This window comes from Mirounga leonina, unplaced genomic scaffold (assembly GCF_011800145.1).
Source record: "Mirounga leonina isolate KUSES-001 unplaced genomic scaffold, KU_Mleo_1.0 Mir_204, whole genome shotgun sequence".
NCBI lineage: Eukaryota > Metazoa > Chordata > Mammalia > Carnivora > Phocidae > Mirounga > Mirounga leonina.
The window spans coordinates 16,343,551-16,355,729 of record NW_023270513.1 but is presented as its reverse complement, the minus strand read 5'-3'; the positions used below and the strand labels follow the sequence as shown (position 1 = coordinate 16,355,729).

At 39.9% G+C, this 12,179-nt stretch overlaps 1 protein-coding gene across 1 annotated transcript; it reads left to right on the top strand.

Moving 5' to 3' along the window:
• The first annotated feature begins 11,049 nt into the window (after nucleotides 1-11,049).
• Nucleotides 11,050-11,349, top strand: LOC118025972 (cytochrome c oxidase subunit NDUFA4-like). The gene has a single exon (XM_035028665.1). The coding sequence runs from the start codon at nucleotides 11,086-11,088 to the stop codon at nucleotides 11,332-11,334; it is 249 nt and encodes an 82-aa protein (XP_034884556.1). The 5' UTR covers nucleotides 11,050-11,085; the 3' UTR covers nucleotides 11,335-11,349.
• The last annotated feature ends 830 nt before the right edge of the window (nucleotides 11,350-12,179 follow it).

Below are 12,179 nucleotides of genomic sequence, written 5' to 3'. Positions count from 1 at the left end.
AGAGGGAGAAGCAGACTCCTCGCCGAGCAGGGAGCCCGATGCGGGACTTGATCCTGAGACTCCAGGATCATGACCTGAGCCGAAGGCAGTCGCTTAACCAACTGAGCCACCCAGGCGCCCTATTGTTAATTTTTTAGACATAATAATGGCATTGTGGTTATATAAAAGTATCTGCGGTATTTAGAGATGCATACAGAAGAATGTAGAGGTGAAATAATGAGATGTCTGGGATTTGCTTTAAATATTTAGGAAAAAATGAGAAAAGCAAAAAAGAGGTAGATGAAACAAGTGAGGCAAATCTTGATAATAATAGAGCCTGGTGATGGGCATATGAGGATCCATTGTACTATTTTCTATTTTTTTATTTGAAATTTGACATTTAAAAATTTAAAACTACAGAAAGTTACACTTTCAGGTATGATAAATTAAGACCCTACCTAACAACTCTCCACCTCCACCCCACTGTATAAAATAATTATAAAACCTGGGTATACAACAAAGAACATGAATGTACTGGAGAGTGAAGATAAGTGTCTGCTGGGTTTGCAGTACAAGTTCACTTGGAGGAGGGGTGACAACTAAATACCTAAGCTGAGGTTTTTAGCCTGAGGCTAGCTGCAGTCTACAACTGGCTAGAATTCATCCAGAAAAAACCAAACCAAACCAAACCAAAACAAAACAAAACAAAAACAAAAACAAAAAACAAAAAACAAAAAACAAGCAATCTCTCTTTGGCCTATAAAACATGAAAACTGAACCCAGGAAAATGTGAGTGCTGAAGAGGATGGAGGAATCCTACAAGGAAAAGAACCATATAGCAGATCCCCAAGCTCTGTCCACCCACAGTTCTGACTGACCTCAGAATTAGGCATGTATGGGAGAGCCTAAAACCATCTCAGCTAAAGACCATCTTCACTCTAGACAAGAGATTGCAAACTGACAACTCATGGGTAATCCCTACATGCAGACACATTTAAATCCAATCTGAACTGACTTTGAAGTTTGAAGTTCAAGCCTAACCCTCACTTAAAAAAAAAAAAATCACCTGCTAAAACAAAGGAAACAGCATTCATTATGGAAAAATAACAGAATCCAGAATCTCCACAACTCAACATTCAAAATAGAAAATAAATAAATAAATAAATAAATAAATAAATTCAAGTAAGTTGATATATAGTGTAATATAGAAAGTGATGAACAACAAATTAAGCCTAGGGGCAGCACAAGAAGAGAAATAATAATAAAGATTAGAGCAGAAATAAATGACATAGAAAAAACAAAAGAACCCAGTAGAACAGATCAATGAAACCAGGAGTTGGTTCTTTGAAAGATTAATAAAATTGATAAACCCCTAGCCAGACTTACCAAAAAGAAAAGAGAAAGTACCCAAATAAATAAAATCACCAATGAGAGAGGAGAAATCACAACCAACCACAGAAATAGAAACAATTATAAAAGAATGTTATGAAAAAATATATGCCAACAAATTCGGCAATCTGGAAGAAATACATAAATTTCTAGAAACATTCAAACTATCAAAACTGAAATAGAAAGAAATAGAAAACTTAAACAAACTGATAACTAGCAAAGAAATTGAATCAGTAATCAAAAATTTCCCAACAAACAAAAGCCCAGGGCCAGATGGCTGCCCACGGGACTTCTACCAAGCATTTAAAGAAGCGTTAATACCTATTCTCAAACTGTTTCAAAAACTAGAAATTGAAGAAAACTTCCAAATTCATTCTATGAGACCAGCATTATCTTGATTCCAAAATCAGACAAAGATTCCACTAAAGAAAAGAATTACAGGCCAATATCCCTGATGAATATGGGTGTAAAAATTCTCAACAAGATACTAGCAAATCGAATCCAACAGTACATTAAAAGAATCATTCACCACGACCAAGTGGAATTTATTCCTGGGCTGTAAGTATGGTTTAATATTCATAAATCAATCAATGTGATACATTACATTAATAAAAGAAAGGATAAGAAGCATATGGTCCTCTTAATAGATGCAGAAAAAGTATTTGCCAAAGTACAAAGCATCCATTCTTGATTAAAAACCTCAACAAAGTAGGGATAGAAGGAACATATCTCAACATCATAAAGGTCATATACGAAGGACCCACAGCTAATATCATCTTCAATGGGGAAAAACTGAGAGCTTTTCCTCTAAGGTCAGGAACAAGACAGGGATGTCCACTCTCACCACTGTTATTTAACATAGTACTGGAAGTCCTAGCCTCAACAATCAGGCAACAATAAAAAATAAACAACATCCAAATAGGCAAGGAAGAAGTCAAACTTTCACTATTTGCAGATGACATGATACTCCATGTAAAAACCCAAAAGACTCCACCAAAAAATTGCTAGAACTGATTCACGAATTCAGTCAAGTTGTAGGATACAGAATCAAATATACAGAAATCTGTTGCATTTCTATATACTAATAATGAAACAGAAGAAACAGAAATCAAGGAATTGATCCCATTTACAATTGCACCAAAAAACATAAGATACCTAGGAATAAACCTAACTAAAGAGGTAAAAGATATATACTCTGAAAACTAGAACATTTATGAAAGAAATCGAAGGTGACACAAAGAAATGGAAACACATTGCATGCTCATGGATTGGAAGAACAAATATTATTAAAATGTCTATGCTACCCAAAGCAATCTACACATTTAATGCAATCCCCATCAAAATACCACCTGCATTTCTCATAATGAGAACAAATAATCCTCAAATTTATTTTTTTTGGATGACAAAAATATTTTTTTATTTTATTATGTTATGTTAATCACCATACATTACATCATTAGTTTTTGATGTAGTGTTCCATGATTCATTGTTTGCATATAACACCCAGTGCTCCATTCATTCAAATAATCCTCAAATTTATATGAAACCACAAAGGACCCTGAGTAGCCAAAGCAATCTTCAAAAAGAAAAGCAAAGCTGGAGGTATCATAATTCCAGACTTCAAACTCAATTACAAAGCTGTAATGATCAAAATAATATGGTACTGGCACAAAAACTGACACATAGATCAATGGAACAGAATAGAGAACCCAGAAATGGACCCACAACCATATGGTCAACTAATCTTCAACAAAGCAGGAAAGAATATCCCATGGAAAAAAGACAGTCTCTTCAATAAATGGTGCTGGGATAACTGGACTGCCACATGCAGAAGAAAGAAACTGGACCACTTTCTTACACCACACACAAAAATAAATTCAAAATGGATGAAAGACCTAAATGTGAAATAGGGAAACCATGAAAATCCTAGAGCAGAACACAGACAACAACTTCTTTGACACTGGTCATAGCAACTTCTTTCTAGACATGTCTCTGGAGGCAAGGGAAACAAAAGCAAAAATGAACTCCTGGGACTTCATCAAGATAAAAAAGCTTCCACACAGTGAAGCAAACAAACAAAACTAAAAGGCAACCTTCACAATGTGAAAAGATATTTGCAAATAACCTATCTGATAAAGTGTTAGTATCCAAAATATATAAGGAACTTATCAAACTCAACACCCAAAAAACAAATACTCCAGTTAAGAAATGGGCAGAACACAAGAATAGACATTTTTCCAAAGAAGACATACAGATGGTTAACAGACACATGAAACGATTCTCAACATCACTCATCATCAGAGAAATACAAATCAAAATTACAATGAGATATCATCTCACACCTGTGAGGATGGCTAAACTGAACACAGGGAACAACAGACGTTGGTGAAATTGCAGTGAAAAGAGAACCCTCTTACACTGTTGATGGGAATGCAAACTGGTACAGCCACTCTGGAAAACACTATGGAGTTTCTTCAAAAAGTTAAAATTGTAATTACCCTATGATCCAGCAATTGCACTACTAGGTATTTATCCAAGGGATACAAAAATACCGATTCAAAGGAATACATGCTCCCCGATGTTTAGAGCACCATTATCACTAGTAGCCAAATTATGGAAAGAGTCCACATGTTCATCAAGTAATGAATGGATAAAGAAGATGTGTTATATATATACACTGGAATATTACTCACCCATAAAAACAATGAAATCTTGCCATTTACAACAATGTGGGTGGAGCTAGAGTGTATTATGCTAAGTGAAATAAGTCAGAGAAAGAAAAATACCATATAATTTCACTTATATGTGGAATTTAAAAAACAAAGCAGATGAACATAGGGGAGAAAAAGAGAGAGGCAAACCAAAAAACAGACTCTTAACTATAGAGAAAAAAACTGAGGGTTGTTGGAGGGGAAGTGGGCAGGGGGATGGGTTAAATGGGTGAGGAGTATTGAGGAGGGCACTTGTGATGAGCACTGGAGGTTATATGTAAGTGATGAATCACTAAATTCTACTCCTGAAACTAACATTACACTATATATCAACTTACTTGAATTTATTTATTTATTTATTTATTTAAAGATTTTATTTATTTATTTGACAGAGAGAGACACAGCCAGAGAGGGAACACAAGCAGGGGGAGTGGGAGAGGGAGAAGCAGGCTTCCCCGTGGATCAGGGAGCCCGATGCGGGGCTCGATCCCAGGACTCTGGGATCATGACTGAGCCGAAGGCAGATGCTTAACGACTGAGCCACCCAGGTGCCCCAACTTACTTGAATTTAAATAAAAACTGAAACAAACAAAAAGAATATAATGAGAAGCCCTTAAAGGATGTAATGTTAATTATGCAATTGAGAAATTAGTACTGAGTCCCTGAGTTGGGAGTAAAGGCTATATTTTTTTATGTCTTCATTCACTCACCAACCAAAAAGTGTAGGCTCTTGCCCATTCCACACCCTTTTTGGAACCTGGCAAGTTCTAGCTGGCAATGGAGTGGAGAGAGGTGCTGTGGGTATAACCCAGAGGCAACATTGATGTTCTTGGGAGGGCTTCCTTAAAATCTCACTTCTGTCCTCTTCTCCATTACCTACCTCATAAATTGCCCTACTATACTGAACCCACCTTGAATAATTACCTTTTAAAAATTTGTCACTAAATAAAAGAAACTAGAAGAACTGACAAAACTAATAAGCCATGTTAAAAACATTCTTCTTGGGGCGCCTGGGTGGCTCAGTTGGTTAAGCGACTGCCTTCGGCTCAGGTCATGATCCTGGAGTCCCGGGATCGAGTCCCGCATCGGGCTCCCTGCTCGGCAGGGAGCCTGCTTCTCCCTCTGACCCTCCCCCCTCTCATGTGCTCTCTGTCTCTCTCATTCTCTCTGTCTCAAATAAATAAATAAAATCTTAAAAAAAAAAAAACATTCTTCTTGAAATTAATGTGTTTACTCTTTGGCAAAAATGTAAATATTTTTAATACCCTTAAGTCTTCTTCCTTTAACTTTGTTTTCTACCATATTGCACAAGTTTTCTGTTCTAAAAATATATAGAGAATGAAGCCAATGAACTCTGCAACTGGAAATGAGGGAACATTTACCTAAGAAGCAGAAAGTACCCACACTGTTTCTAAATTTGAATATATTTAGTATTAGATCCAAGTAGACAGTAAGTATATCTAAACTAAATACTTTCAGTAAATATATTAAACATGTAATAAATGTCAATAGATAAATATAATTTTCAAAATCACAATATTCCACTGTTAAAAAGAAAACCATAGGCCCAAGATGGAGTCACTTATGTTAGGCCAAGTCACCAAACAAGGGCTTAATACTTAACTTAATTGCAGTTTCAACTTCCCCCAGAAATGTAGTGTCAACAGGTCAGTACCTAAGAGCTAATCTACCACCTGGACCCGCTCTATCCCCTACCACCCCCAAGAAAGATGAGGTAATCTGCATGATAAGATCCCTGCTCTTCCCCCTAAGGGAAGGTCACCTTGCCAGAAAGAAAGATCCTTTCTTTTTTTTTGCTAATAACTTCTTGCCCCAGCCTCCTTTTCATAAAAACCTTCCATTTTATACAACTCCGCAGAGCATCTCTCTATATGCTAAATGGGATGCTGCCCTATTCATGAATCACTTAATAAAGCCAATTAGATCATCAAACTTAATTGGCTGAATTTTGTTTTTTAAACACCACTGTGTTTGTGAAGATAATTGTTAGGAATTTTCTTCATTATTTTGAGTTTTAAAGATTTTATGTTCTTTGCTGCTAATGTACTTGCAATCGTTTTTGAACAAAGAATTAAGTTAAACCACTCACATTACAGTTATATCTTTTCTTTAAAACTGTGTAAGCTCTGGGGTGCCTGGGTGGCTCAGTCATTAGGTGTCTGCCTTCAGCTCAGGTCATGATCCCAGGGTCCTGGGATCAAGCCCTGCATCAGGCTCCCTCCTCGGTGGGAAGCCTGCTTCTCCCTCTCCCACTCCCCTGCTTGTGTTCCCTCTCTAGCTGTCTCTCTCTGTCAAATAAATAAATAAAATCTTTAAAAAATTTTGTGTAAGCTCCAAGAAGGTAAGGACTGTGGTTTTCCTGGTTCATTGTTGTATCTCCAGCATGTTACAGTTCTTGACACATGGCAAGGGTTCAATAAATGCTTGTTAAATGAATAACACCACACAATTTTAATGGGATAGCTATAATTGTTTGTATTTAGAATGTGACTTCTTAAAAGCAGGGTCTGTGGTTTTTAGGGTCTCTAGTGTATCTAACCTTATGCACATATGAGCACCCACTATCACTTTTAGGCCGTGGAATGCTGGTAAATATGTGTGGTGTAAATCTCCCACCAAGGTTGGTTTCAAGCTACCAACCTGATATTTCTGAACATGGAGCTGGGAATAGATGTGCTTGTTGTCTCTCAGGAACCAGTAAGTACTGGCTCCAGCATATCACATTTGGATATTGAAACCTCCAAATTGTAGATTTAATATTATCCCCTCCCAAAACAATCCTGAGCAAGCCTGGCATTTTACCAGGAGCTCTATTTCCACTAGAAGATGGGAATCTGTAATTAGTATTGTTGCTATATTCTAGTAGTTTTCAAAGTAAAGTCCCAAGACCAGCAGCATCAGTATTACATGGGAACTTTCAACAAAATTCCAAGGCAAATTATTAGTCCCCACCCTAGGCCTATTTATCTAATCAGGAATTCTGGGGATTAGTGAAATCCATTTTTTAAACCCTCCAGGTGATTCTGATATTCAAGTTTGAGAACAACTGCCCTAATCCAATAGTCAGGCCGGAAACAAGCTCCTCATGCACCTGCATTTTCAACCAGGTACAATCTTTCCCACCTATACCCACATGTAATTTCGGTCACTTTGACTTAATTTCTGCCCCTTTCAATGAACTTTAGTCCACTTATCTGAAAGGATTAGTGTTTTTGCCTGAACCACAAATAAAACACTTGAGAATTAGATACAGATGCCAGCAGAAATGGAAACAGTTACCTATACCAAGGACAACAATGTTAGTCTTCTTAGCCCAGTTGCAACTCCTTTTCCTGTATCCTTCCAATAAACTTCTATTCTACACTCCACAGATTTTGGCTCTAGGTTGAAATGTCTGGAAAACTTAGACAAACATGATAGTATTTTTTTCTGTTGCCTACTTTTTCATACAAATCCTCTAAACAGGTAATTTAGGTATGATTTTATTTTTGAGAGCCTCTAAAACAAAATGTAGGCTTAAAAAGGATTCCCTAAAGCAGCTGTAGAAAGATTAAAATATAATGAAGCTGTGTCTCCAATGATGATTTTATTAGTTGTCATACTATTCAAGCACTAAATCCTGGGACATCTTCCTAGAAAAGGCACTTCTCAGGAGCTTCTTCTTTATCCTGTCCAGGTCTACCATAGATATATAGGATATATGCTAACAGGATGTATAAATACAAAGCACTAAAAAAAGAGAAAATAAGATATTTAAAATAAGACAAAGATATATTTTAAATCACCAGAATCCACAAACAATAACATAAATTAGTAAAAGTGTTCAGTTCTGAGATGTGAAAGAAATTAAGGGTATATTAAAAGACACTGAATTTTAATGTAAGTTTAAAAATGTCAGTAAAGGATCTAAGATGGAGGACTCTAGGCTCATCTAGTCCTTCAAACACAACTAGATAACTATCAAATCATTCGAAGTACCCCAGAAATCAACCTGAAGACTGACAGAGCAAACTCCACATCTAAAGGGAGAGAAGACACATAGAAGAAAGTAAGAAGTGTGGAGACATGGTTTAAAGGAGAGATTGCAGGTGCTGAGGAGGTACAGGAGCCATGGTCACAGAGAAGGGTGAGAAAGACAGGAGCACAGAGGGAAGTGCACAAGGAGAGCATTTCCCCAAAGCCGATGGCTGGGAAAACAAGAGGGGCTGATTTTTGTGAGTTCTTGCAACTAGCAGGGCTTAAAGACTGGCGTTTTAAAGATCAGCAGGCTTAGCTAGGATAGAGCTCTGTAGGTGCTGCCCTACTCCTGGAGAGAAGGCAGGCAAACAACCCAAGGGCAGAAGGCCTGGAAACAACAATTTGAAGAGTGCTTGGGGCACAAAGTGGGGAGATTTTTTTTTTGCTCTTCTTGGAGCTTGTCCCTGAGAGACAGAGTTCAGGGAGACACTGCTTTGGGGACATTTCTTTAACCACCCCTCAGCATAAACACAGCTCATCTCCAACACTGACTGCCTGACTTGCTTACACCAAGTCCCACACCCCTGTGCTCTGGCATGACATCCCATTTTGGTCAAGCTTGTCTCAGTCCCAGCATGGTGGGACCCTCCCCAGAAGACCAGCACAGGCCCCTGCCCACACCATGTCCCTAAAGCCTAGAGTTTCAGAAGGCTACAGGCTTGGTTGGGTTAGAGCCCGGGGGGCACTATGCTGCTCCTGGAGAGAAGGCAGGCAAACAACTGGAGGCAGACAGTACTGAAACAGCAATCTGAAAAATGCCTGTGACACACAGTGCAGAAAATTACTCCCTCTTCTCAGAGTGCTTCCCTGAGAGGCAGCGTGCACAGAGATGTCTCTCCAGATGCCTCTCCTCTCCTACAAAGGAGCTTGCTGGCACCACTTCCCTCCCTCACCCCTTAGCATAAACCTGGAGTAAGCAGTATGGCTCCTACATTGGTTGCCTAGCCCGCTTACATCAAGTCCCACAACCCTGTGCTCTGGTGGTACATCCTTCTCGGTGAAGCTAGCCTCAGTTCCAGTGCAATGGGTCCCTTTCCCAGAAGACCAGCAGTAATCCCTGCTGACACCACATCTCCTGACCAGAGAGTTCTACAGGGCTTCAGTTCTGGTGGAAATAGTATCAGGTCTCATTTAACAAGCAGACCAGAGCACACCTAGTTAAAATCACCACATTCTGGCAAAGGACCAAACACTGCCCACTGCAGGTAAAAAGAGCCTTTGTAGATGAGTGGTGTGAAAAATAGAGCAGCCAAAACACAGCAGCAGAGTGCACACAATACACACCAGAGACACTCCCAGAAGCACCAAGCTCTGGACATTATATGACCTCTTCTTCATAAAGAAATCTAACACACAGAAAAAGGCTGTTCACAGAAAAAGGCAGAGACTTAGACAAAATGCCAAGATCAAGGAATTCATCCCAGTGAAAGAACAAGAAAAGACCATGGCCAGAAATCTAAGTGAAACAGATATAAGTAATATGCCTGATGGAAAATTTAAAGCAACAATCATAAGGATGTCGACTGGGCTTGAGAAAAGAATGGAAGACTTCAGGGAGGCCCTTACCCCAGAGATAAAAGAATTAAAAAACAATGAGTCTGAAATGAAAACTGCAATAACTGAAATTGGAAACATACTTGATGCAATGAATGCAAGGCTGCAAGACACAGAGGAATAAGTAAGTGATACAGAAGACAAAACAATGGAAAACAATGAAACTGAAGAAAAGAGAGAAAGAAGCATGGAACACAAGAATAGACTTAGGGAACTCAGTGACTCCATCAAATGTAATAATATTCATATTATAGGAGTCCCAGAATAAGAAGAGAAAATGGGGCAGCAAATCTATTTGAGAAAATAATAGCTGGAAACTTCCCTAATCTGGGGAAGGAAACAGGCATCCAGATCCTGAGGCTCAGAGAACTCCCATCAAAATCAGTAAAAGCTGGGAGAGAAGAGCTAAGATGGCAGTACTGTAGGAGAACCCTAGGTTTGCCTGGTCCCTTGAACACTCTAGATAGCTATTAAATCATTCTGAATACCCAAGAAATCGACCTGAGAATTGATAGAACAAACTGCACAATTGGAGAGAAGAGGCCATATTGAGGAAGGTAGGAGGTGCAGAGATGTGGTTTGGGGGAAAGACTGACCGCCGGTGCTGTGGAGGGGAGGGAGCCCTGGACATGGAGAAAAGTGAGAGAGAGTGGAGTGCACATGGACACACACAAGAAGAACACTTCCCCAAAACTATTGTCTGGGAAAATAAGAAGGGCTGATTTTCGAGTTTTTACAACCAGCAGGGCACAAAGACTGGAGTTTTAGAGGTCCCTGGGTTTGCCTGGGATAGAGATCAGAGGACACTGCCCTACTCCTGGAGAGGAGGCAGGCAAGCACCACAGGGCAGACTGCACAATCTGAAGATTGCCTAAGATGCATAGGGAGAGACGATTCATACTTTTTGGAGCACCTATGTGAGAAGTGACATTGCCTCTCTAGGGACAAAAGAACAGTCGGGTGTCATTTCCCTCCCCCACCCCTCAGCATAGGTGCAGAGACACCTGCTGAAGGCATCTAAATGGGACACAGGCTGTTTAGCCTGCTATGTTCCAAATCCCCTGCTCCTGTGCTCTGGGGTGACTGGATCAAACCTGCATCAGTCCCAGGGCAGTGAAACCCTTCCCAGAGGACCAGTGCAGGTCCCTGCCACACCAGGTCCCTGATGTTTGGAATTTTAAAAATCAGAATGAGTGGCTACGATAGAGCCCAAGGTGCACTGTGCTGCTCCGGGCAGGCAAGCAACCCAGAGACAATGTGAAAACAGCGATCCTAAAAATGCCCGGGATGCACAAGGGGAAGTTATTTGCTCCTCTAAAAGTGGTTCCCTGAGAGCTTTAAAAACAGACTCCCCGGCCCAGGAGTTCCACGTTTGGTTTTTTCTTCTCCTGGACAGGAGGCCTCTGCCACAACCATGTTACACCAGATCATTGGTCAGGCCAAGAAGCATCCGAGCTTGATCCCCCTCCTCGTATTTATCGGGGCAAGAGGTACTGGAGCAGCACTGTATGTCTTGCGCCTGGCATTGTTCAATCCAGATGTCAGTTGGGATAGGAAGAATAACCCAGAACCCTGGAACAAACTGGGTCCCAATGATCAATACAGGTTCTACTCAGTAAATGTAGATTACAGCAAACTGAGGAAAGAAGGTCCAGACTTCTAAATAAAACATTTCACTATAAAGGTGCTTAGAATGAAGGTCTTCCAGAAGCCATCTGTGCAATTTTCCACTTAGCAGGAAATATTTCCCCTCTAAATGCACGAAATCATGTTGGTGTATTGTGTTGGGGCTTTCACTGAATAATAAATATCTGAAACTTGGAAAAAAAAAAACAAAACAGACTCCCCTCCCTGGGAACAAAGGAGCTGGCTGGAACCATTTCCCTCATCCACACCTCAGCATAAACCAACTTAGTAAACAGCACACCACCAACACTGCTGCCTAACTTGCTTACACCAAGTCCCACCATTCTGTGTTCTGCTGGTACTGCTTTTCTTGGGCAAGTGTGACTAAAAACCCATGCAGTGGGCCCTTTTCCCAGAGACCAGAAAAAACCCCTGCATGTACCATGTCTATTGACCACAGAATTCTGCAAAGCTTCAGTTCTAGTGGAAATAACATAAAGTCTCCTTTAACGAGCAGACCAGAACACACCTAAAAAATCACCACACTCTGGCCATGGTCCAAACACTTCCCAATGCAGGCAATGAGAACCTCTACAGACGACTGACCTGAGGGATACAGCAGCCAAAACAGAGTAGGAGAGTGCACACAGGACCCACCAGAGACACTCCCTGAAGAGCCAGGCCCTGGACACTATATGATCTCTTTTTAATAAAGCCATAACTCTCAGGATCAGGAAACATAACAGGCATTTCTAACTTACAGAAAAAGACACAGACCTAGACATAATGCCAAGACTGAGGAATTCATCCCAAAAGAAAGAAGAAAAGGTCATGACCAGGGATATAATCAAAACAGATATTAGTAATATGCCTGATCCAGAA

Coding starts and splice junctions, on each gene's coding strand:
- LOC118025972 (XM_035028665.1), top strand. CDS start 11,086: ATGTTACACCAGATCATTGGTCAGGCCAAGAAGCATCCGAGCTTGATC.